Raw genomic sequence first — 27548 nt, 5'->3', positions numbered from 1 at the left:
TCACTTCTACTTGCGTCTCAGCACCGTTCTTTCTAGAATATCTAAAGCCCAAAGTGCTTGAGTTGTTTGTGCAGCCAACTCCATCAACCCATCTGTTTTTGTCTCTTACTGCTCTCACTTTCATGTGTGTTAATTCCCTCATGAGTCTTCTTAAAAGCATATTCAGCTGTGTGAGAGATCTTCCCTTGCCTTTTTCAAAGCTTTCCTTGAAGCAAGCACACAGAAAAATACAAATCCTAATCAACTTCATAAATTATTGGAAAGGAAAAGAATAACTCTGCCCTAACAGGTTCTTGTGTGTGATCTCTGGTCATCTGGCACTTTCAGAACTTTAGTTTGTGTTTTATCCTCCTGAAACAGGAGGGAAGAGTCCTGTGTGTGTCCTAGATATTGCTGAATATGGTGAAAAGGGGAGCAAACACTATTACTGTTAAAGTTATTGTAAGAGCATACCCAAATTCTGCACAGTCAGCTTATTCTCCTCATGGGGAGTGTCAAGCTTCCCGTGCCGTCAGTCAGTCAGCATGCTAACCTTATGGGGGAACGGTGCTAAAAACCGCAGGGGAAAGTGGAAGAGGGTTGAGCCAAACCCTAGTCCAAGGGGCTCTGCGGACGGCAGGCACACGTTTGGCTGGTGATGTTTACAAAAGGCCTGGCAAGGCATTGCTCACAAGAAAAGAGATATGATTGTGTGGGTTCATGTGGTGAGGCAAGGAGCCGGGCAGGATGTCAGCCTGCTTTCTACATCACAATTTCACATCTTTTTTGTCAGGATTATCAGGAAGGTGTCTAGAGAGCGAGCAGAAGGAAGCTGCTTCTCGAGGAACGGTACCTGCCTGAAGAAGCGACAAGGAGGTCAGTAGCGAGCGCAGCAGAAAGGGCTCGGAGCGGGCTTTGGTTAACAAGGAATCAAAGAGAGCAAAGTATATGTCTTCAGTAACAGAAAACTATGGGAGGTTGGGATGGGGAAAGGGAGGAGGCAATGAGAGAAAGAAAGGTGAAGATCTGGGACAGCGAGGGTTGTAGGAGGAGGGAATCTTAAAAGGGATAGTGAGGGGATAGCGTGGGGTAAGGGCAGGAGGAGTGGAGGGAAGATGGGAAGGGAGAGAATCAGGCACGGGAGAAAGTGCCTGAGAAGTGCAGGGGTAGGATCCGGGGGCAGGGGAACGGAGGCATCAACGGGGCGGCAGGGGCGGCCGTCCCCGCGTGTCGCCGGTTTGTCCTTGCCCTGCGGCGCGGTGGGGCCTGCAGTAAGGCAGCCGGAGTAAGCAAGGGGGCGCTGGGGATGCTCCTGATTAATAGCAGAGGGTCCGGGCCGTGACCGCAGGCTCGGCATGTGCTGGAGCCGCGCTGCACTTTCCCAGCCCCCCTGCCAGGATGAGGGGGGTCGGAGGGAGGGAGGCAGCGAGCGGGACGGGGCCGGCGGCATCCAGCAGCAGGCAGGCGCTCCGCAGCCGCGGCTTCCTGGAAGCGGAGCCCAGCTGGGTGACAGGCAGCGGCGATAAGCGGCGGCTATCGGGGCCGTCCCGGCGGGCCCTGCCTCTCCGCGCCGCCGGCCGCCGCCGCGCTGTCCCGGGAGCGGAGCGGAGCCGAGCGCCGCGCTCCGCCGCCGAGAGGCAGGTAGGAGGCACCTGGCCGCGGGGCACCCGCGGTTCCCGCCGGGGGCAGCGCGGGGTGCCGGCCCCGGCGCCGGGCGGGGGGAGGCGGTGTCCCGCCCGCGACCCCCGCCCTGCCCGGTGGCGGGAGGGACGGGGCCGCGGCGCGCCCGTAGCGCCGCTCCGGGCGCCCGCCTGGGCGACGGGGCTGCGAGACGCGCGGGGCAGCGGGGAGGCAGCGGCACCGCACCGGTGGGTGAGAGCTGCAGGGCACCGGGGGGGGGGGGCTTGTCACCGAGTGGAGGGGTATGTCACCGAGAGGAGGGGCATGTCACGGGGTGGAGGGGTATGTCACCGAGAGGGGGGGCATGTCGCCCAGTGGAGGGGCATATCAGCGAGTAGGGGGGTGCGTGTCACCTATGGGGGGGTCCTCGTCACCTATAGGGGCGGTAGGCTCCTGAGGAGTCTACGGGAATCTGTAGGTAGGCAAGCTGCAAAGGATGCTGATATTCCTGCAGAGGCTGCACCGCGCAAAGAGGCGCGGTAGCTTTTGCCCCAGAAGACAGCACGTTCATGCCCACAAACACCCGGGGACCCCCTGCGGGGTGAACATCTGGCTGGAGCAGGTGGGAAAGAGGACAACGTTTATGCCATCCTGTAGGGTTTGTGTTTTGGAGGTGGCATTGTATGGGCTGGTTATATTTTAGTTAACTCTTTTTGTCTGTGCAGAGATTATGTTTTATTTGCTCATAAATACGAATTGAGGTTTTGGGTCACAGCCCAGTTACGTTTTGCTTCAGACAGAGTTTAATTTCCCCTTTTAAAAAGTGTTTTAAATAAGTTGGGCCATATGGAAATCGAGTTGTTCATCAACCAAAGAAACTTGAAGGAATTTGAAAAATAAGGTTACATATTTCTTGAGCCATTTCTTGAGTATTGAACCAGAGTCAGAGTACAGCACCAGTACTCAGAACTCCTGATTCAGTCATTTCCTTTGCTGGGATCAAGACTTAATCCGTCTCTACCTGTGTTTTCACAGCTGTAAAATGGGAGCTACACCTATTAATGAGGGGCATTACATACTCTTTTTGGAAAGAACTTCATTTAGAAAAAACAAGAAAGCAGAGGAAGATCATTTGTAAGGGTAGTAAACAATGCAAAATGTGTCTGAGGGAACATTTCATGTTGAATGGAGAGATACATCTGACAAAGATGTGGTGTCTAAAGGAACATGTGTGGTAGGAACTGCTTCTCTGTTGTATTCATCTCACATGCAGTTGATCACTTACATGCTGCTGTCTGAATTCTTCAGAGTGAATGACATAAGCACGACATGTAATAGTGTGGGAAAAGCTGCACAAAACCTGCCAAGATGGGACGGAGCTGTTATTGAATGGCAGGCCAAGCCTACTTTACGCTCCAGGTCTAAAGGGGAACTTGTGTGAGATACAACACAGGCAATATAGTAGGGAACAACTGGCTTGGCAAAATTTTCCTCCAATTGGAGTCTGGATACTGTTTAGAGGAATTAAAGGGCTTCCCTGAGATGACAGGTCCTGTGTTCCTATCTGGTGCTCGATTCTTGAGTCAGTAACTGCAGTTACTGCAGTGGTGTTTCTGTTAACAGTGTGGAGCCAAGAATGGGGAAATATAGGCCAAACAGTGAGTTATGTAATGGTATTCCCTAAGGGGTAGTATAAACATGAGATGATTTCCTTCTGTCAAGACAAAGAGCAGCCATACAGTTGCTCTACAGTGTTCACTCTAGCCCTGGGCTCCTTTAGGAGAAATCCAGGCAGGGAGCTGGGACTCTGTAATATCAAATCCACCAATATCACTTTATTCCCTTCCACAGCTAATTCCTTCACAAATATTCCTTTGCAGTATCCTTACAAAGAACCTGAGAAGAGGAATAGAGCCATTAGGGCTCAAAAAGGAAACCAGACTCAGTCTGCGAGGGGGGAATGTTACGATTTTAATGTGTCTCTTTCTCAGGGGTTTGAGGAGTGATAATGTGGTGTTACAGTGCACCAGGACAAAACGGAGGTTCTGTGTATAGAAAGTTATACACGATAAAAGAAGGGAGTGGGAACTGTCTCGGAAGGTTTGTTACTTATGCCGTTTGGATGAAATAAATAGAAAGGCTAAATTGGAAGTGAAGGAGATGTTTTATGTAAAATAGTAGGTTTAATATTAGTTAAATATACACACTCGGTCTTAGCCAGAAGGCTGAGAAAAAGGGAACAGAGTTGACTTACCCAGACTGTTATTGGCCAGAGCTGGATTTTGGAAGATGATTGGCTGGTGACAATCCAAAATTATACAGACTGCAAGTCTCGCAAAGGACATCAGCCGGCCTTTAATGACTGCAGGTGCTCAGGGTGCTGCGTTTAATTCTGATCATAAGATGGTGCCTCTGCAAGTACAAAAGGGACATACATATTTATGAAATACCAGGTTTTATCCACTTTTTTCAACTTTTCCATTTCTGTTGCCAGGTTACTGCCCCTGAGCACAGGTTACTTTAAACCAGTATGTCTTCAAAGACATGCCTGAAAACTATTATTTTTATTCAATTCAATTTTTTAGGGGAAAACTTGGTTTTCAGCCAATCAGTGCATTTAATCATGAGTAATTTAGAGGATCAGAACACCAAGACGATCTTGTCTTCTTTATTGTTAATACAGAAAGTACTGTAAGTGTAGTTAGCAAACCGATTTATGTGTAGCTGGTCTAGATTTGAATTTAGCTGTTTCAAATTAAAAAATAAAATTAGTTTAATGGGGAACTTAAATGCAATTATTATTGGAAAAGTAACTGTGTCAGTGATATTTTGTTATTCATCAGGTGTGTTCTTTCCCCAACATATGAATTCATCCCTGATCTGCTTGATGAAGTAGCAAAAATCCACTTTCATTATTTTTTTAACTCATAGTACTCCAGGCTGAGTCAAATGAATGCAGTAGCTCTTGCAAATTGCTCTAGCCCTTGTGTCATGAATTAAGATCCACAGTAGGGTTTATATCTTGAGATGTCGATCTCAGTTGCATGGTAAAATACCCATAACAACTTTCATTTCATTATAGTCATGTAGTATGACTTTAAGATTTCAGACAGACTTGTCAGGATTATTAGTGATTAAAAAAAATGTTCACTTGTTGACTTAGCAAACTGCATTGGGGCTGTAAATTTCTATTCCTGTTTTTCTTTCCTTTCTCTACAACTAAATTGCTCAGACTACAGATTCTGAGAATGCTGGCGTGCTCAAGCTGGGATGTCTGAGGCTTACATCAAGTATCAATAGGTTCCTATCATTTCAAGTAAGGCCAGTAAAATCTGCTGGCCCTCAAGAGCTTAGAGAGGCAAGGGGTGCGTGTTATGGGTAATTAATAATAGGGGCATCTGAATTTTAACAGGCACTTCAGACATTTTGTCCTTATGTGCTTCTGACATATCTCAGCTGTAAAATGGTGATAATACAATAATATTTACATAGTACTGGGGAGATGATAAGAAATCAATATCATGAGTTATATTTATGATTAGGGAATGAGCCTTGTTCCTCTTAGCTGAATACTTTCCTCGCTTATTTCATAGGGCAGGAACAGCGGTAACAAAGCACTCATCATTTTGTTTAAAAAAAGCTGGGTCACGGTATGTCTGCTCATCACAAGAGTTTTCTCTAACCATTATTGAAACATTTTTAAACATGTAATTTTAAGCTATGCATAAATATCGGTAGCTAATATTCTGTGCAACTATGAATGCATAAAGGGCTATCTGATTACGTGTATTTGCAGATCTCTTTCTGCTTCACATTCTTGCAGATCAGAACAACAACATAACTTTCTTCTTTCAGGATAGTTAATGTTCTGGCCCAGAATTACAGCACCAGATGTGTTGCCACAGAAACAATTTAAAGGGAGAAGGAATTGCAAGCAAATTGTCTGTCTAGTGGAAAATGTTTTAGAGCTTCTCATTGGTTCCTGTGTGTTATATGTGTGCATGGCAGAGAATAAGGGAGAATTTTGCTTTTTTTGTTTCATACATCTGTTAGTGTTTTAAAATTCTCTATACAGGGTTGAAAACTTGAAAAATATTCTATTATGGGCATGAGTTACGTACCTCAGAGACATTTTTTATTAAATCCTGACTCATTTTTAGAAACTTTTTCCTTGAAAAGTGCGCAGTGTGCTAGCTGATTTACTCAGCTCCGCTTGCAACATGCTTTAGAAAATATTTCCAGTAATAGTTGTTTCTGTGAAAGTAAGGAAACATTTGACAATACAAAATTATCTCAGATTTTGATCCTGAAAATTAGTAGCACATTCTTACTACAGTTGACATGCTGATGAAAAGGGGGAATGTATATAGGAAATATTTTGACTTAATCTTACCTAGGAAGCCTTGAAGCAGCCAAAGCCCTAGATTTTAGCTAGCATTTCTTTTTCTCAGAATAGTTGCACAGGATACTCTAATCAACATAGCCTTCTCAACTATTATGAAAGTATTTGTCTGGACCAAATGCAACATGAATTACCTTAATATCACCTTTTCACTTTTTTGACCACAGAAAGGCATGTTTATCCTACAGTTTTGCATATTGTTTGGGGTAGAGAAAAATAGGAAGGCCACAGCTACACCAGAACAGTTTGGTGCATGGAATAATTGTCAGAAACCCTCCAGATGTGGATACTAGAAAAAAAATTATTTTTGGTACAATTTCTACTGATTTTTGACCAAGTTAATTTAAACTAACAAAAATGCTGATTAAATTGTGTCTGCACTAGGATTTCAATTTTATCATAGATGCATCATAAAGTACAGCATCTGTAACTAACATTGGTGGGCATTTCTTGTATAAACTTGGCTCAAAAATCTGGGAAGATTTTAAAAAGGCCAAGATTCACACATAAAGAGACTTGTTTCCACAATTCTTTGTCATTTGTGCATTTGAAAAGTCTTCTTCCCTGCAAATTTTGTAATACTGCTGGCTGGGTAGTTGAAGGAAATGTAATTGCATTTATCTTATCAAAAGCCAGGGTGAAGTTCATGTCTCTTTGGAGTGATGGAAAATTTACCATATGCATCTGTATGCATAATGCTACCCTGGGATTTTGGAGGATAATGGACATAAAATATGCCAAGAAGCCTTCTTTTATTGTTTGTTTGCTTAGTATTTTCCCTCTGTGAAATTTATTTTTTTAAGCTTTTTTTCATATAGCCGTATTTTTAAATGCCCCTCAGTTTGGAAATGCACAATTTATTCATTCTATTACTGGTTTGGGTTTTTTTCCCCCATACAAATCTGGGATCTTTTGCATTGATGAAAATTGCTTATAACAGAAGTATCGGAATATATTCAGGTATACTAGAGTTAGAAGCAATTACTTATGCTTATGAAAATAGTTTTACCGTATTTTAAGTGTCCTGCAAGAGAAATCTTTTTGCATACCATGTCACACGTTTGAGTTTTGGCAGGTTCACAGGCGTGTACATCACCAAACAAGATCTGCCATAAAGATAAGAAATTCATTTCTCTCTTGCATTCCTTATTCAGGCAGAACTCCAATTGTGGGTGTGGAAGGAATGCAGAGCTGGGCCTAGAGCTTGTGTCTGCACAGGTTAGAAATGAACTTTCAGTGTCAAATTTGGATCAGAATCTGCATCTGTGTTTCACTAGAAGACCACAGATACTTGAATCCAGGTTTCTGGTTTGGTTGTTCTTTGGGGCTGAATCAGTCTTTATTTGCAAACTGATCCAAACGTCCCCTTAATTAGTTCACATCCCTTTTGTTTGGTCCCATGAGAAGCTAGGTTAGTCTTTCTTTAGGCAGTAGAGCCTTCCCAAATAGACATTGTAAACTAGAAATATAGGTACTTATAATTTTCTTAAAAATGTCCTTTGGGCCTGAAATTTCTTGTGCTTGGTTTCAATCCAGTATTGAATAAGACTGGAAAGTCTGAATAATGTCAGTTCAGCTGCGTTTGAGTTATTCAAGTGCATTTAAAAAATATGTACTTTCCACTTACATTTTTTCCATAATTCACTGCACTTACATAACCTCTGTTTTATTATTTAAATTGCTGCAGACTTGAAGAGGGAAAAATCATTCTCCAATGCTGGGACTCAACAGATAAACAGGGAGGCAATTCAAAGACCTCAGTGTGCTTTAATATTTTAATGTTTACTGCTTCAGTATTAGCATGAATAGGTTTATAGTTCTACTAGTGCAGGCAAAATATAATGTAAATAACCTTCAGTTTACCTATGTGCTGAATTTCTGCAGTTTTTACATTATGTAATTGAAATTTCACAAAAAGAGTTTAGAGGGCTTCTCTGGATTATAAGGAAGGATTTTGTTTGATGAGGTCTGTTCAAATAGTAGGTCAGGGTTTTCAGAAAGATTTGACACACAGAGATATTACAGATGCATATGCAGCTGCTTGAGGAATTACAATAGAGTGGTAACCGTATGTGAAAATGTGGCTAATACTTGATCTATACAGAAGGTTCACAGGCTTTTCTAAAGTTTTGAAGACAACTGATCTGTAGCGTTAGTTACCTGGTTTTTACAATGGAAGACAAAACAAAAGAGCAGTTAAAATGGCTGGATCGTGTGTAAAAATGCATCAATTTAATTCCATCAGTAAGATCTCAGCTTCAACATCACTATACAACAGGTTTGTTGTGTGTGAGTATATATATATATTTATTTATATCTGCACTTCACTGTGTGCCCTTTTTCATGCTTTTAGTACAATAGTGTGTATATATATATATATATATATATGTATTTTATGGAAAACTGTCACTAGGCTTTTGTTATTCATTGTCCAAAATGGAAGCCCACACAGTGATCTTGAAGGTAATGTCACCTTTGAAGAGAATCCTGCATGTAGAAAGCTTACAGGAAATACTACTTTAATTAACCACAACTCCCACTGAAACAATAGAGCTATCCTTTGTGTAACTCTGCTGAAGTCATTGGATCTTGTTCCTAATTCCACTGAGGCGGAGTTGTGCCCCTCCCTTTTCTGAAGTGTTCACATGCCAATGTGTTGTGCAACCAACATAATTTGTTAACAAATAAAGACGAATTTAAATAACCTTAGAAAATCAGTGCAGACATCCCAGCTGCCTGCAAACAAACATCAGAAGTGCAAAACAAGTAGCAGTGCAGAGTATCTCAACATTGCTTGGGGTTTGGGTTCTTCAAGAACAAAACCACAAGTCTAAGAAGTATGTACTTTGCAGGAGAAGGCTTTGGATGAGAACATATACTGCATCTTCTGGTAAGATCTCCAATCCAGACATAATTCCATATCTGCCCAGCCTAGTTTGTTTTCTCAAGAGCTGTAGTAGTACATGATTAATCTTTCCCTGTATGTGTATGAATTTGACTGGTTTTAGTTCCATTTAAAGCAATAGCAAGTATCCTTTGACCTGTAATTGTCAGATTATCTTTACAATACAGTAAAACTGTAGCTTATTGTAAAATATTTCTCTTGAGTAAGCCAAGTCATATGGAATAAAACACCATTTTTCTATTATAAGATTGAATGCACTGTCTGCCATTACTGCTGTTAACTGTGTCAGGATCTGGATTTAATTCTGGATCTGATTTAGTATGTTGTTGGAATCACTTGTCAACATGGATATTTTGTATCTGAATGGCCATTTCTGAATTTTGAAGATCACCCGAGAGTGATTTGCTGCCAGTAAGTTCTTGATCTGTACATTCTCAATGACAATTCTGTAGAGGATCACAAATGTGAGTTCGTAAGATCAATGATCCATGCACTGGTGTTTGGAGGGTCATATTGCAAGTGTGGGAAAACTGCCAGGGGACATAGAACATCACAGGGACGTACTGTTCTATTTACTGCCTCTCCAGCCAGGCATGGTTCCTTATTAACGGGAAGGCGTATCACTGTTGTGCTTACAGCACCTTTCAGCATTCTGGACACTGCTGCCATCCTCTCAGGCTCATCTGGCAAGATGCGTGATGATTATGTCTTTCACAAATCATGCCTGTCTGATGCCAAAAAAGCAGATCAGTACATACATAGTGCCTTTGATATCACTGGAGTCATCACAGTACTGTGATATGTAGCTGTTTGGCCTACGTGTTGTCCCGAAACATAAAGTTCTTTGCTGGTGATCTCATCCATTACCAGGACTCCTTAAATTATCAGTCAAGCAACAGCTGTGTGAATATGGACTATGCATGTGTCCGTCCATTTTTGTGTTGGATCTCTCTGCAGCTCTAATAACTATAACTTGATGCAAACCTGAGTGGCATTTCCCTACATACCACATCCTGAGGGTGGCTGTTGTTTGTCCTCATTCTATGAGGACAATAGGAGCCGATGAACTAAGGTTCAGTATGTACAGTGAACTGATTGATACCTTGGGTCTTTGGCTTGTTGGTTTTGGGTAAGAGCTCTTTACTCTCTTGACTCAGTGTGCATGTTAGCATTACAATTCACTCCTTCCGTGTTGAAAGGAACTAAGAGAACTTTCTTACAGGGAGCCCAGTGTTGTCAAGTGGCACGATCCTATTCTGCAAGAGTAGTCTCAATTATTATTGGCTTGTAGGTAAGTAATAGAGTCTGGGTAACACAGACTAAGTCAATTTACATCACAAAAATAGGTCTTGTTTTATGTGGCATGAGGGACTTGCCCACAGATTTTTTTTATAAACTGAAAATTGTAGTTGTTCTACACTTGCCATGTAGCCATACTAACCTTTGTTCTGTGCTTAAAGGTAGTACTGCTATTATTTCATTTCAATTGGGTTTTTTTTTTAATGATGTAGACATATGACATTAAAAGCTTCTGCAGCTGTATTGATATGGCAGTGCTGTATGTTAATACAATGTTTTCTTTTTCCCTGATGCTGTACTAGCAAAGTTCTTGTAGTATCTAACGAGACACAAGTAATAAGCCCCTCTCTACAGCTTTTAAGTGCCTGTCTATATTACAAATTCCTTTCCTCAGCTAAATTAGGTTAAGGACTGTGAAAAATGGTTTCTTTTACCAACATGGTTACGTTATCAAAAGACACAAGCATTGAAGCAGTTATGGTGCACAGTAAACTTGTGCATGAGTTAGTACTAATTGGTTTAGGTCTGAGGGATAGTTTTAACTATGCTGATAGGAAGCACAGGCTTGCCAAGTTGCTCCATTCATTTTAGGAGAACTTTAATGGTAAATAATACCAATATTCTGATAGCAGCGAGGTGCTGGTAGTAGAGATACACAGATGATTTTCATGTTGATTTTTTTACATTATCTGCAGACTACTAATACCTTTCAAAACTATACTAGATGTATAAAAACAACAAACCTTTCAGGTGTAGCTGTATAGATCTGTGTAAAAAAGTTTCTGGCATAGGTGTAAGCATTAAGAGGAATGTTAAAAGGTGAAACTCATGAAGAGACAGCTGTGCTGGCAAAATACATAAGAATACTCATTTTGCCAGGATTGCCTGTGTCTTTTGGGGTGAGAGGTAGAAACAAGCTGCAGAAGACCTCGGTTATCTCTTCTGTTGGAGTTTTGTTGCTGTACTTATACATAGATGCTGAGTAAACCAGTCCAAGAACTAAGAAAAACTCCTTGCAATGCTGAAAAATACGAAACACTGAGCAGATGTGACTACTTGTTGCAGTAAAAGCTTTGAGTCCTCAGGGAACAAACATTTGGGTTCACAGTCTTTGAAGAAGTTTGACAGAGAGCTGATTGATTTTTTTTTTTGTGTGTGTGTGTGCACAAAATTGAAATGCATTTTCATAAGTGACTCTTGCCGTGTTTGTTGATGATATTCATGACATTTCAAGGGACCTTCAAATTAGATTAGCTTTTGGCCTAAATGCTGAAGTGGTTTGATCTCAGCTGATCCTGCTGAGCAACTTCTGCTTAGCACTTCCAGTTATGTCTGCCTTTTTTTTTTTTTTTTTTTTTTTTTTTCCCCAGTGAGTAGCTCTCTTGTGCTTGGGCTGGGTGATATAGAAGAGCCTGACGTTTCCAGGAATTTATCATCTCTGGCAGAAGTCTTGTTAATGTCAGTTATTGATAAGTGGAAAAGTAAACATGTGGCTGGTTAGGCAGTGCACTTCCAATGGCTTACGACTGGTCTGATTTCATATAACAGCACACAGTGGTCCTCCAAAGAAAACTTGTATGACTAATTATGTTTTAAAATTATTTTGACTGTATGATTTTGGTTATAACTTATTTATCTCTTGCTGCTTTCTAATGTACACTTTTTTTCCTTGTTTACAAATTTCAGTTGCATTAGAGATATAATTTTCTAGTCTTGCTAGAAATATTTCTGATTTAAGAAGTAAGTGTTTAAGAAAACATTAAATTTTTAACCATTAATGAATGTGGAAAGGGAGTTTTCACATGCCCAAATAGATTCTATTTGCTGACTGTGAAATATTTGAATTAAATAGCAGTTACAAAAACAGGCCTGAAGAAAGGAAGTTTATAAAGGCCATGGCAGATCTGCAATCAGTTATTCTGATGGAAGGCATCACCACTGTCCTTTAGAGATGTGTTGTCAGAACTGTTTGTGTAAGCTCTTCCTACCCAACTTCCAGGGAAATAACTGCTTTAGAAAAAACACTTAAAATGGTAGCCTTTGTTAAGCTATCTTTTTCAGGCCAAGACAGTTTTAAGGGGCACTCCATGGAGTAATGATCATTGTGGATTTTGTAGTCTTTCCTCGGCAAACTACATCTAGAAGTCAGTGCACAAGACGTCTCTTCTGATTTTATGATTTCCGAAAGAGTATTGCTGTAATTCTGTTTAGGCTTGAAATAATCCAAACTAGGCAGAACTAGACTGACAAAACTTGAATACCTGGTTTAAAAGTAAATGTTGTCCATTTTAGACTGCATTTTGCTTAACTGCTCACTTCCCCACATGTATCCTAACATACATTAGTCTTTAAGCTGTTTCCAAAGTCATCTCTTTTTGAATGTTTAAGAAGCAATTAGTTCCATTTTGTTTTGTTTGGACAGTTTGCAATTAAGCATTCTTTCAAGTGGGCTTTATTTAGCTAATTCCATCACAAAAATAAGCTCTAAGGGGACGAAGAGAAGTTCAAGCTAGCCAATGTTTATTTTTATTATTAATAATTTATATTATGGTAGTCCCTGGGGGAGCTAGGGCCCCACTAATCCCAGTTTCCTCTGCATGTAATGGCTGTGTCTCACAAAGCCTTACACAGCAGAAGATTCTTTTTTGCTGCTGTTAATTAGTGCAAGGGACCCGCTCTGTATTGCAAGGCAGTGTATTGATGAAGAGCATTTAAAGACAAATCAACAATAATTTTTAAAAGAAGCTTAAGCCAGGAACCAGAGGGAAAATGTGATGCATCTTTTCTATAGAAAGCCATCAGTACTGCATTTTTCCAGTGTAAGCGCCAAATCATGACTACAAAGGTCTTGTTCGTCCTCTCTCTGAAGTTATGGCAATGCCCCCAGTGACTCTGATGGGAGAAAGATTGGGCAGAGAAGCGACGGTCCTAAAAAACCCCATCTATTTCTGACTTAGCAGCAGAAGACACTTTCAAGAACACACTAATAGGCAAAGTTAGTTTCAAAAATTTACATGTTTGGTCAGATTTCTATCAGAAGTTATGGTTTTCACAGCATCTGATCCTAAATAATTGGTCTACTTTATGTTTTATATGTCTTGAAAGAAGTGATTTAGAGTGCTTTCACACCTGCTAAATGCAAAGGAGACACAGAGCCAAATCCTGGACTTCTGTAAATCGATTGATTTGAATAGCAGTTCATTTAAACTGAGGGTCTGGCCTGCTCTCGATGGGAGGGAAACCTGTGCGAGTTAAGTGGATAGAACTGACAGTGGGATGAACAGGGTCACAAAGTTGGAAGTGCCTTGAAGATGGTGTAGCAGTGCAAATTTTCATTGTTGGCAGAATTACCATCCTTTTCCCCTCCACTTATGTGGAAGCACCAGTCTCTTCTGTACTCTTTCCATAATTCCAAATTCAAAATCTAGACAGAAGTTTTCCTGACCTATCTGTTCCATAATCCTGTCCTCATTAGTTCAGTTTAAAGGGGGTAACACATCTGTTTCCAAGTACAGCTGTGTGGTTAGTATGTAGGCCTTTTTTTTTTTTTTTGCTCCGTACAGAAATCACTAGATCTGGCCATTTAAGACACAGATTTTATAGGAGCTGGAGTTGGGCTGTGCAAAGTTCACCTCATTAAAAACAAACCCAAACCAAATAAAAGCAGAGAATAACAGCATAAAAAATACAGGCCATGAATGTCAGAGCACATGTATTAGGAATTGGTAAGAAATGAAGGGGAAAGCACAGATACATCAACACATATTCAAAGGTTCTTGTTTCTTTCCACAAGTTAAGTTTACATGCTTGTGGAGTGTCTACAGAAAGGGAACACTGGTGAAGCACACAGTGTTAGGATTGCTATGACAGCTACCCTAAATTGTTAGAAAACGTAGAGTTCAAGCCTGTGTTAGAAGATACTGAGTAATTTCAGCCTAGATAAAATGTTCAAACACACCAAGTAGTTTTTTTGACACTTCAGCTGTTAGCTGGCCGATAAAAGACATTCTAAATTGTCTTGATTTTGATATCTATTTCTTAAAAAATACACCCTTTTTCATTATCTTAAGATGGGTACTGAGATTCACTAATCAGGAGTGGAAATACTGACTCTGAAAAAACTCAGTCTGTGTCTATTCAGCATTAAAGAAAATACTTTGTTTTAAAACATAAAACTTTTCTCTATCCTATTTCCCTCTTATATGACATTTTGTATACTTTTCGTCTTTTTCCAGTGTTCTTTGGGATACTGATCCTAACTTAGCAACTTCATTATTTCTGTTGCACAAGATTGTTTTGGTAACTTTTATGGGAATAAAACATGGTTGCCATAGGAAGTTGACTTAATGGTTTAGTTCTTGATGAAGGGACAATTTTCTTGATCAGACACCTAAATGACAGACAGTTTCTCCCACTTCAGAAGCATGCCCCAGGACACATACCAGTGATTCACAGACTTCAGTTTTTGAAGATAACAAAGTACATCTCACATAATGTTGCACTTCAGATTTCACTATTACTGGAAGTTTGTCATCTGTTTTGGTTATTATGTATCATTCTCAGCATAATAGTCAAAACATGTAGCTATCCACCATGGTGATTTCTATTGAAGCTTAGACTTGGGGCTTTCCACAACCCTAAGGCTGAGACACAGGACCTTCCTTATTTCCTTCCTTATTTCATACTTGACCTGCAAATGGGCTTTTAAGAGGCTTCTGCATTAGCTGACATATGGAGACAGGGTCACACCTGGTAAGTCTATCTGTAATACACATTCACGCATAGATTGGGGCAAACAAGGAGAATGAGAAATCTATTACAGAAGAATGTTCTTTGGTGTTCCTAATTAAGAAGAAGGAACCTCTCAAGGATGGAATTGGTAGGATTTAGTGCCTTGCTGCCAGGCAAATTTTCCTTTGTCAGAAATGGAAGAGCCAGTTCATCACTTGTAAATTGCTCTCCCTCAGCGCCATCTGCTTCTTCTCTTGTTAGGAATTTGTTTTTAAGTATTCATTATAATGAAGCTAACTGCAGACTCAAATTCTGCCAAAGCTGAAAAAGCTACAAGTCAGGCTAGCGTGTGGAGCCTGCCACATTCCTGAATCTCTGATTCAGGCTTGCAAGTTTGTCATCAAGTTCGAAATTGAAACCAGAGAAGCTAGCAGCAAGCCCTGTGCTCATAAATCAGCTGATAATGGGTGAATTGTTCTGTGCCTTCCCCTGAGAAGGAAAGCAAACTCAATGCAAAAGTGCTCACAGCAACTAGAAGAGCTATGATGTAGGCAAGCATGGAGAAACTACATGTGGCTGTATGAATATGCCACATACTGGCAAAGGAAGTAAACGAGGATTTTGGTTATATGCAATCGCTGATTCTTTTCTTATTACAACATTACCAAAAAGTTACAGTGGGATTTACAGCCAACCTTGATTCCAAGTACCAAATTTCCATGAAAGAAATAGGCATAATACATCAGTGTGTGATCCGTGACAAGGTCTCCTTTGTGCTTCATTTGTTTGATATCTGCTGCCACTAGAGGGAGGTGCAAAATTGACCACAAAATTATGTCTTGAAAAATAGTTTCCAGGTCATTAACTAAGTGCAGGCCAACATTTCTGCCCGGGATTCTACTGGAAATCTGGAATAAATGACTGTTTAATTTCCTCTGGATGTGCACCACTGTCACTGAGAATAGAACTGGGATCTGTATGCTCAGATGCAAACTAATTAGAAATACAGCAACATTTTGAATCACAGGCTTGAAAAACAGGTCATCTTGGACTTGAAAGTTGAGTCCTGTGTTCAAAGACCTGCACTGAAATGGTTACATTAGAGGCACTACCTCCAGCACAGGAGAAGCTATCAGAGGGGACTGTTTATGATATTTAAATTTACTGCTGCACAGGAAACCTGGACTCCAGAACTTCATTTCCAGAAGGTGGCATAAAGCTATAGAAGGGCCTAATGACTAAAGCAATAACTTGGATCAAAGCTGTTTATCTGATTTTCTTTTTATGGCTTGAACACAGCTAGGAGGAAAGTATGTCAAGTATGCAGTATTTAAATATATATTGCAAGAGTTGAATCTGCCTAGATAAAATTTGCAAGAATACCAAAATGAGTTACACACTGAAGCACCATCTTTCTAAATAGTATAAGCTATGAATGTAATTCTTATTAAAAATCAATTGAACTAGCTCCTAAGAGCCCAGATTACTTTTGAAAATGGTATTGTATTCCTGAATCATTTGAGTTTTTCAAAATGCAACCTGGCAGATGTAAGTTTGATGCAAAGTAAAGGGCCCATCTAAAAATCAAACAGATTTAGGCGAAGAAGTTCTGCAGAACACATGTGCAGCTATGTAGAGAAGCAAAATCTTCCACTTGCAGCAAAATTGCTACGTAACTGCTCACATTGCTTAGTCTTACAACAGCAGAAATGTCTGGTGAATATGAGTAGAAGAATGATTGTTCATGGCTCTGTACAGCTACATACAGTGGACTTTACAGCACCATAGCTAAAATTACCTCTTCGGTAGAAGATGGTTTCCTGCGTGGATTGCATTTTTCTGTAAAGAAAGCTGAACAAGTTCAGCTGTCTACATTGTTTTATGCCCATTATAGAAACAAGGCAGGAGAAAGAAATGATCAGGTGAGATGGAAGAGCAGGAAAAGTGCAAGGGAGAAGCAAAATTTACCTCTTTGTGCTTCAGAGACAGATGACAAAAATACTAAAAGGAAAAATTTCGAAAGCTCATCATTGGCCTCCATTACCTCCATTTTCACAAATCTGTTTTACCATATGAAAACAAAATATCAAACATACATTTCCCCTTTCTGTAACCGCAGTGGCTTTTCCCCTGTCTGCGTGGTGGGCTAGTTACAGGTTAGATGTGTTGGTGTGAGACACCAGTTTTAGATAAATGATATCCACAAGTCACAATTCCCAAGTTGAAGTGAAAGTCACAATTCCTAAATTGAAGTGAATTACATATAACCTTTTCAGATTCTGCTGTGAATCCTTTCCACAGGAAGGATTTATCTGAAGAAAGGATCCCTATTTGAGTGTAATGCTGTTTACTGAGATGTAGCATCAAGGGCACTTTCTGTCTCCCTAATTCAAATTACTTTTCTTCTCTAGAAAAATAACCAGAAAATTTTTTCTTAGTTCTGCCAATAACTGTATAAATAGAATGTTTGTCTTAACAATTGCACAAAAAATGCTTAAAATTGAAGGGGTTTTAATCATAAATTTGGAATGTTTATCTAGCAAAGTAGACATTGCTACTGAGGTCAATGGTTTTTCTAAAGAATGCTCAAGAGCAAAGATTAAATACAGTGTGTATTTTCCCAGTGGATTCAAGACTGCTGTACACAAGATGGTCACTTCATTCTTTCTTCAGTCAGCCTTCATTACATCTACCTTTAAGAGTAATTAGGGCTGAGTCATGATGTTATCACATCTCAAGAGTTTCATTAATTTTAATGGTCTGGATTCTTTAGATATCCAATCCTGCAAAGTAATGTGCCAAGGTCTAGAAATTTCCAGCCTGTTCCATGGTACATTGAAATAAAAAAAAGCTTCAGTGGTTCAGGCCCAGATCAGCCCTAAGGCTTTGCTGAAAATGTTTGACAGTATTGTAACAATCTGATTTATTTTTTTTTGACAGTATTGTGGCAATCTGATTTTTTTTCTTTATCAGTGTCATAAAAGACCCAAATGCCATTGTCTGCCGCAAATGTTTTGAAATGGATACCACCCATCATAAGCTTTCAGAAGTGTTAGTTAATTCCATTGTTCCTGACTTTTGAAATAAATGAGGGGAAGAACAATAATTGTGATTACGTCAATGTGATAGAATACAAATGTAGCCCAGTTTGTAAAATCAGCCTTTAAATTTGACTTACGTTAGAAATTTTCTGGTGTCATTATGTTAGGGTTCTCTTTTCATCTATTAAGTGTTTGCAAAATATATTTCTATCAGCTGAAACCCCAATACAGGTGCAATTACAGCAGCCAAACACTTATGGCGGTGGATTTTGTAATAAATTCAGGGAAGTGGAATGAGTAACTTCACACTTTTGACTGGAAGGTTTTTTTGAAACAGCAGATGATTAGTGGGAATCAGAGATCATGTCTGGAGTAAGTCCAGAGAATGTCTCTAAAGTCCCTAAATGTTCTTCTACTTAATCACCACTGATTTTGGTTTCGTACAGTGAAAGTAGAGTTTCAGTAGAAATGGTATAGAACCAATACACTTTAATGGCAAATTTGTTTGGCTGCCGTGGGGCTGAAGTGAATTTTCTGAATGCTTTAAAAAGACATAGATTCTAGGTGGCAACCCTACAATAAAATCTATGTACTCTGCTATGCAGAAATCTACTAACTAAGATGATTCTCTGTATAGGCAGAAATATAAGCCACATATTTTACGGTCAGAGCTGCAGTCCCTCCAATAAAATGTTGAGCACATCTGATACTGAGAAAAGGATTATGTTGTGATAGTACAAAATGAAATCGACTCTGTTCAGCTTCCACAACTAGAAGATAGAATGGCTCTATTGCCCTTCCAAGTAAAGCTAATGTAATATTTACAAATAAAAATAATAATAGTCTAAAAATGTAAGGAGAAAGTTAGCATCAGGTGGTCAGAGGAATTGTCATGATCAGACAATGTATCCAGAATCACAAACATGATCCTAAGACGTTAAGTGATTGACATTTGATAGTTTGTGTTCAGTCATTGTGTTAATTTCCTATAGTGACTAATAATTTACTTCCATTTCAAACTGGCTTTTATTTTGTTAGTCAGCTGCTGCTTGCCAAAGCCAGTGAACAGCGGGCACTGGCATACTAGTGAGATATGTAGCCCCTTGTTGACTGGGCTGTCAGCTCGATGTGTGTGTCCACAATTAGCTGAAGGAAACAGAAGTCGGTACAATTTTTGCAGACACAGAACTAGAAGTAAGTGTGTGTCTCCTATAACCAACTGGTCGTTCACAACTGGAACATTATAAATTGTAAGGAAACATGAATACCTTACTTCAGCAACAGTTCATCAAGTTCAAGAGAACCTCTTGGAGGTACTAAAAGAAAAACATGGCTACTAATTTAAAGTTCAAACACAAGCAGAAATATTTTGCAAGAAGTCAGTGAGTCATATTTTCCTCATAAAATTTTTGAAACCATTGTGCCCAGAAACAATTAAATATGTGACTAGGGCTGGAAAAGTTTAGCCGTAAACACAAACAGACACCCGTTTTTTGTTTGTAGAGGATGAAGGTCATTCGACTTGAGGAATATCCTAATACTAACAGAGACGAAGCAGAACATGCAGTTTGAGTGTACTCACTGCTGATTAGAACCTCACATGTTTGGCCCGGCATGCCTGGATACTTGGTAACACTGAAGGTTAAATGCTAATAGTCTATTATGGCAAATCATTGAAACAAGGATAAACAAACATACTCTGATTTGAAAAAAATACTCTTTTGATTTATATTAAAAATACATTTCTGAGACATGAAGTCTTAAATCTTACAAAATTGCACCATTAAAATGCTCGAGACGATTAGTACCTGGCAGTTTGGAGGTCTGTGTAAGACTCAAGCTTTGTAAGACTGTTCAAGACTCCATGTTTTTTTCCAGTAGTTTGGTGTTTCTATTGCCCCTGGCAATAGACTCCTTCAGTTTGGCCCAATATTTTTGCGCTCCACATATGCCAGCCCCTAGCTAGCTACTGTATTCACATTCTGTGCTTTTTGGGAAGATTAAAAGAGAGGAAGTTCCTCTGCTCCCCAGGGTATAATACCTGTATTTGTGAGATTTGGAGACATTGGCCTACACAGCAGAGGTTACAGGTAGGAAGACAGATCTGAACTCAGCGTGTCGGGGGTCCTTATCTGATTTATTTCTAGCCTAAAGGGAAAGTTGAATCTGAGATGAGCCCAGATGCTTTTTCTCAGGAGCAGTTGTAATGTAGCTCAGCACTTTTATACAGACACTCTGGCTAGCAAACCCCTCTGTTTAAACAACTGCATTTATAAATCTTCCTTACAAATAAAATGTTGTCTTGACATCCTACTTACAGTCTTCTATTCAGAAGTGTGAAATGAGCTGTAAGATTTGTAGGTCGCTACGAAAAATATATATGCAGGGTTGTACCAAGTGGTATTTGACTGTCGACATTATTTCAAAGGCAGAAAGATAACCCCCTTTAATGGTGCTTTCCTAACATTATTTAAATTCTCTTCATTCTTATAAGAGGGAACTGTGAAAATATGCTTGTGAATTGCTTTTGAATGTAGCTATGCGTTACAGCAGAGCATGACACGGTCAGTGGCCTTGAGGACTGAGATTTGTGCAGTTAAACAAAACAAATGACCCATGAGAATTTTTAAGTGCTTATGGCTATGAGCAAGTGAGGTCCAATTCATGTCCCATTTCTACTAATTTGCAACAGCCTATCTTCTTGAAGACCAGGATTATATTTATGAAAACACATGTGGGAGAAGAATCACGTCTAGGCAACTTAAGCAATTCCTTTCTTTCACCAGCTGAGTTTTGGGGCTCTGTACGTTCCCAACTTAATTCTTCACATCTAGAATACAGTATCATAGATTTTTACTTTGGGAGTCTTCTCATCGTTTCCCACTTTCTGTTCCCTCTGAAGGGTCTGCCTGTTTTTGTTTGCTTCATGTCTATACGATTCAAAGGCTTTCAGTCTCATGCTATGCAGACTTTAGGAGTCCTGTAAAATTAGACAAGTTTTTCCTGCACTTTCTTCTTCCCTTTTACTCATGAACTAACTTTCCTAGGTTAGAGAGTGGAAGAATAGATCCTGGGAATCTAGCTTAGCCTTGATGAGGGATGTGGTCAATAACCATGAGGCTATTCCTTTTGTTTCTTCTGTGAACAGCTTGTTACACAATTACATTTTTCAGTAAGTTGCTTAGTTTTTTTCAGTCTAATGATCTTTTTGATGGGATGACTGTTCACAGTCTTATAAACATCTGCAAACTAGAGGAAAGAATAGAAAATATTTTGAAACTTTAGCTGTGATATTATGCAAGTACAGTCTCTGATTGAAGGTGTTAAGGAGGCATCTTTTCAAAGCAAGAGAACGTAAGTGCTGTACAGTTTGATTAAATGATCATTAAGGTGCACCTATTTTTTTCCACGTAACAGATTTCTGTTGGTACTACTGAAGCTATGGAGTCATGTGGACTTCGATGCACTGAGATTCCAAATACCTAGCCATGCCCAACAGCTCTTCTGACAAATCAGTTAGCTTGCAAAGCAGGTAGTTGTTTAGCTCTGATTCATGATTTTCACATCTTTTTCTAAATCTTTTGCCTGTTTTTTGCAGATCTATTCATGAGCTTGGCACAGCCTGTTTAACAGGCAAAGACATGGGAGTGTTAGACCTCAGCCCAGGGAACTGAGTGAGTGGCTTCTAATGAAATAGTCAGAGCTCACTGCAGGATCTCTGCCTGTGGAAATCCACGTCAACTTTCCTTACTGCTTTAGTAGATAGCGGTACCTAAAGCATAGTCACTTACAGTAATTCCCTGTACTTGTAGACTAGGCCAGAATTAGCAAAGCACTCTCAAATCTCACTTCTCTTGGGAAGTATTTTTAGCCATTCAGTGCTTTGTATGCAGTCTGGAAGAGCATTGAGTTAGGTTGCTCTCCAAGTTAGTGGCAGAGCCAGGAAAAGAGTCTTATCTTGACATTTCTGGGCTTCTAGTCTAACTAATTCTAGCCATGCTGGTGGGATAAGGTCAGACATAGGGGTTGAGTGCAGATGTTTCTTTATAGTATCTACTCTGATAGATGAAGAGCTCACTGTTCTTCAGAGCACATTCTGTAATGTAGGACAAACTTTGCGTGGAGCATGTAGTGCTGTTTATTGGAGTTTGTACTTCTCTCTACAAATAGATACTCCAGCTTTTTGTTTTACTCAGTTTTACTCAGTTGTGATGTTTACATTACACCAGCTTGACAGGGGAAGGAAGGGAATTTTTCTGTATATTAACTGTCTGGGTGATTTTCTACAGCTGCTTTGAAGGATATGTCTGTTACTTACATTGTAACTTGGATTCTATAGACATATGGCAGAGAACACAATTCTCCAGAAAGCAAAAGAGTTTGACTGATGGAAAACAGAAGAGAGCAATCCAAAAGAAATCCAGCCAGAGGAGGAGCATGAACCTGAAATTTACTGTTGAAACCAGACTTGTGCCTTGGGCTTAAGTGCCACGCTCAGCCAATTTTACCATTGACTTCAGTGTGGCTCTGCACAGATGCAAGGAACTGCTTTTTGGACCTCACTAAGTCTGGAGTTTAAGTATTGTTCTGGCATCCACACTGATCTGGAAATACACCGGTTGGCCTGAACTCCTTAAGCAGTGGGACAATTACAGGGTTCTTAAAAAAATCAGAAACGTAGAGCGCCTGTGAATTGAGGCTATTTTGGCTTTTGCATAGTGAGTTTGTAAAATCAATCAGAAACTGAAGAGGGCATGAGAGATTTCATTTTAGAATACTCAGTCCCTTATTAATTGTATTGTAGATGGCAACAGAGGAAACGTGTATAGCAGACAAGTCTTTTTTTCTATTTAATCTACTGTCTGTTGTTCTGACTTTCCAATTCCATGGAACTCAGCACTTGCAGCAACAGAAACCTGAACTGCCAAGAAGGTTTTGACTCATCTGTTTTTCTGTTTATTTCAGAAGCTGATACTCTTACTGACTGGCAATCATGTCGGTCAAACTCACATTTGTCTCTCCTGGTGATGGGGGTGGTATCAGCAGGAGCTGCTCCTTCACTGGATTCAGCACTGTGCAAAGCAGAAAGTTAGCGTAAGTAACTCAAAAACTAAAGCACCTGATCATTTGGGCAACGGACGTTAGGTACTGTGAATGTATTTTTTAACCTAAGCATCTATGTGTAGAAGCCGTTCCTTGATTTTTGTCTTAAAACTATTGAGTTCATGGGTCATGGTCATGGTTCACTGATAAACAGCTATACTTCACACCATACTATCTTACTGCTGTATACATTGTACTTTCAGAGATGGCTGGATTTCAGCAGTTATGTGTCAGGCTGTTAAGAGCATCCATTTCTTCTAGAAAAATGAAGGGCTGTGACCCTTCCTGCTAGCAGCCTGGTAGTAACTGATGTTTTCTGACTAAAACCTTCTGAATAGTTATGGTAATTAAAAATTTGATAGATCTTTAAAAAGATGGGGCTGTTAGGGGTGAATCCTGGCAAAATATGTAACTGAACACAACTCATGTTCTCCTGGAGTCGTTTAAGCAGAGCAGCATTACATGAGATGAAGGGCTGCGTTCGGCAGTGCCACAAAAGAGGCAGGGAGGGATGCAAACAGGCCAAGAAGGCCACCGCAAATTCACTGTTATCAGCAACAGGTCTATAGTATAGCCAAGGCTGCAGTCCAGTCTTTCAGTCTTCAGTTGAGCGCCCTAACTGCTAAACCATCCCGCACTGTTTTTCCCTTTTTGCTTATCATAAGTTGTTGTGTAGCATTGCTCTATGTAGATAACTGTGCAGCTTTTCCACTGGAAGTGCTATTACTTGTTTTCTGAATTTAGTGATCCCTGTATAGCCTGTCAAGTGCTTTTAGAAGATATGATATATAAATGGAAAATTAATATAATCTCTGACTTCCAGTGCATGTTAGAATAATAACAAAGTGAATAAATTAGCTGCATAGTATAGAAGTATTGGAAAGTATGCCTCTAAAAGTATTGTACTCAAAAAAATCCTATTGTGTATTAGTAAAATACCTGACTCATGTCATAAAACATCTTTCCAAAGACCCAAATGACTGAAATAACCTTTTAGTTAAACACAGCTTGGTAAATTATGAGCAAAAATGAAATTCTAGCATGATTGTGATGTAATAAAGAAGTCTTCACATTTGAATAAATAGATCTGTTGTGGAAGCTGAAAAATAATATTACACCTAGCAAAGACTGGACATCTGAAATCAAACCAATCACTAAGATCTTGAGAAAAATACTATCAATACATTATATAAACAAACTTGAGCTCAAGTACATAGTGGGAGTTCTAGCAGGAGAAGGATCTAGCAGGAAAAGTGTTGAACAGCTGTTTTTCCAACAAAGGCACAGTCCAGCAGAGTAAGAATGCTCCAAACAGAAGAGTTCATATATCCCTTAAGATTATTCTGTTACTTTTAGCTGCAAAGGTTTTATAACCAAATGTCTCTATGCATTTTTTATGATGTTGCTTTTCATTATTAGTTTAGACAGACTGCTTTGTTCAGGAATCACTGCAATAAGGAAAATTTGTGTACTAGATACTCCGTCACAGCCCAATGAATACCGGAGAGCCTTCCCCCAGCGTAGTGAAGAAATTTTTTAATCACCCTTTCCTAACTTATCTCTCCCTCAGGCACTGTTGCAAAACACAGCAGGAGATTGCAGGGGCCCTATGCAAGGTCTATCCAAAAGATGACACACAAATCAGGTCCACATGGAGATTCTTAAGCAGTTGCTAAATATACTTTTGCATTTCTTTAGCAACTTCCTTTGGAGGCTCTCAGTCAGACACACTATTTCATTTTTCCTCACAATGGTCTCCAAAGGAAGTAAATATTATTAGTTATCTGTAAAGTAGGAAATCTGATACTTAAATTATGAAGTTCACAGGGGAAAGCAGCAACATAGCATCTAGCTTTTAGCTACTGTCCCTAAAGACCCATGTCAGTTACTTAGCTTTTCTATTAAATGTATACAAATGGGATTCTTAACATCAGAGCACTGAGTACATATGGGCTACATCAGATAGCAGAGATACTGAGGAAAACCGCGGGTTTTAAATCCCAGCCTATCTATATGCAGTGCTTAGATGCTATACTTTCAACTGAAGGGAAATTATTTCCCGAGTTAAGGATTTGCTGTCCAAAACTCTGAAGGTAAATACCAAAGTCCACTCCTTTCCAAAAATAAACAAAGCCTAGGAGTAATTTGGGCTTTTTAATTTCAAGAGGTAGAATTATCTTCTATCTTCCCCGTGGTATCTTGCTAATTAGAATACTCATCTAAAGCATGGGACTGGATGCTATTTCCTTCTTTCCATGAAAGAATTTTAAGTGTTGATCCTTCAAGGAGATTCTTTCAACTGCTCGACTGTTGGCTAGACTGTCCCTTCCAGTGTTATTCCTGTTGAAACCCTCTCACTTTGCATGCAATACTCAAAAATACATTGTAGGTTTCTAATTTAACAGTTATGGTCCTTGTTATAGGTGACCTGAGCTCCAAATGATTTGGTTAATTAATACTTTACATTAAGCCATCATAAAAAACCCTAAGATAATCATTAGGGTGAAGAAATAAAATATCCAGGAACGTTTAGCAACATGTAATTTTATCAGATTTTTTGTAGATTATAAATTTTAAAATGGAATTAAGTAGAAATTTAGCACCAGGATAAATAATGTAGTTACTCAAAGAGTTTCTATAATAGGGCTTGAACAGTTCTCAGGTGTGCTGGGCCTAGGATTTAATCAGCAAGCTTAATAATCTCTTTAGGCCTCCAGTCACATGCCTAGAACTTAAAACAGCCAGTGGCTTAGTGTTAAGCCTGTTGAAGTTCATCATTTCTCCAGGTGAGCTGAATTTAGGATGAGATTGTGCTGGAAGGTGGAAGGCTTCTCTGAAAGCAACTGCTTGGCTTGGTGGAATGGGAAGCTGCTTTAGATATTTTTATTTTAGAGGCTTGATTTATAGGGAGTATTAACAAAGCCAGATCAGGGAGCCCCAAGACTTAGAGGAGTGTACAGACAGAGGTAAGCCGGGCAGGAATCTGACAGTATGAAAGAACCATTTGCAGAGAGCTCATTTTCTGGTTTGAATGTTGTAGATTATGTATATAAAACTAATGGCTTGGGGTATTCTAGCTCTTTAGGTTAGCACAAAAAGTCCTGTGAATGGGACTTCTGTTAGAAACAATATTTAGTGTAGGTTTTGCAGTTGCTTTTAAAAGCAAGTGAGGTGTTAGACACTGAAAAAACACCTTGATAATTGTATCTTGTATGCAGTCTGGGTTTGGTAGCTTGCTTTTCTAAAATGTGGTAGGGCTCTAAGCCATCATTTAAATGGACGGTGAATGCAGGCAAAGAAATAGCTATTTCTAAAGGCTTTTTATGTGAGCTTTATCTGTTAGACCTTGAGCAGGTCGAAAGTTTGTTGCATCGTTTTCCTGAATTGCAGGTGAGAGTCAGAATGAGATGTCCTTGTCCTGCAGCATGGCTTACTTGACTAGGTCTGTAGCTGACCCAGCAGCTGGTGTGAATGTGCACACAGAAACAGGGCCTTAGCTAGTTGCTGTGCATGTCTGTTAAGACAATCGCTAGTAGTGCGGACATGAACTTGTTATTAATTTCTTATAAAAATGAGCTTTTCTGTTTCTTGCTCAGTGCCCCCCCCCCCCCCTTCCCAAAGAAATCAGGACCTGCACAATTTTTCTTTATTAAAAAAGGATAAAAGAGAACCACTAGGCTTCTCCAAGTCTGCGTGGAGCTTAGAGAAGGAGATGTTTCTTACTGAAATTATTATTGTTGAAAGTCACAAAAAGCTTGCAACTTTTCTGCACTAGGTATTTAGGGCTGAGCCTTAACTTTCTAATGTTATCTGTTAAAGTATTCTCAAAAAGAGCTTTGTTCTTTTGAGTAAAGTTATATGGAATTGGACATATAACTTGTAGCCTGAAAGCTTTGTGGGTTAGGCATCTCGCTCATCCTAGGTGACGGGTTTTGCATCTTTCCCATATTTCTCTTCTCTTTTTACAGAAAGTCTCTCAGCAGAAGTTCTGTGAGATCAAGAATGTCACTGAAATCCCCCAAGGCTTATAATTCACTACAGAAGGGGGCAGTTATCTGGGGTCCAAAGCCACTGCAGGTGAAGAAAATTTTTGAAGCTTTGAAGAAAGGACTTAAGTAAGGACTTTTTAAAATACTGTGATTTGCCTTGCCTAGTCATGCTGCTTGTCTGCTATCACTGTTCTCTGTCTGGCATCTCTAAACATGGGTAGTGACTTTCCCAGACACTGGCTTGGGACCTTGCAAAACAAGTTTCATTCACTCTCAGACAGTCTGCTTGCAAGCAAAGCACTCTGATGTTTTTGTTTGTTCCTAGTTTGTTACACTTCACTAAAAACATCAGTGACAGGTAGAACTCTGGGGAGATTCTCACTTTCTTGAGGAGCAACTGAACTCCGTTGAGGGAGGGAGGTTTTCAGAGCATGCAGGGTGGCATGCAGGAAGTCTGCAGATCAAGCAGAGACTTGGAT

At 39.7% G+C, this 27548-nt stretch overlaps 1 protein-coding gene across 5 annotated transcripts in view; it reads left to right on the top strand.

Annotated features, from left to right (window-relative positions):
• The first annotated feature begins 834 nt into the window (after positions 1-834).
• Positions 835-27548, top strand: part of RIPOR3 (RIPOR family member 3) — a 54080-nt gene continuing 27366 nt past the window's right edge. The window contains exons 1-4 of one of the 5 annotated variants that reach the window (XM_056353120.1): positions 1385-1620; positions 10129-10197; positions 22943-23071; positions 27049-27195. In XM_056353120.1, coding sequence (XP_056209095.1) covers positions 22971-23071; positions 27049-27195 — 248 coding nt within the window. In that variant the 5' untranslated portion in view covers positions 1385-1620; positions 10129-10197; positions 22943-22970. Of the gene's footprint in view, positions 856-1384; positions 1621-1827; positions 1848-10128; positions 10198-21630; positions 21652-22942; positions 23072-27048; positions 27196-27548 lie in introns of those variants that run through there. The other 4 variants (XM_056353122.1, XM_056353117.1, XM_056353123.1 and 1 more) reach the window with 4 other exon arrangements.

This window comes from Falco biarmicus, chromosome 10, assembly GCF_023638135.1.
Source record: "Falco biarmicus isolate bFalBia1 chromosome 10, bFalBia1.pri, whole genome shotgun sequence".
NCBI lineage: Eukaryota > Metazoa > Chordata > Aves > Falconiformes > Falconidae > Falco > Falco biarmicus.
Note: the sequence above shows the minus strand (reverse complement) of the source record. Positions and strands in the feature narration are given on the sequence as shown.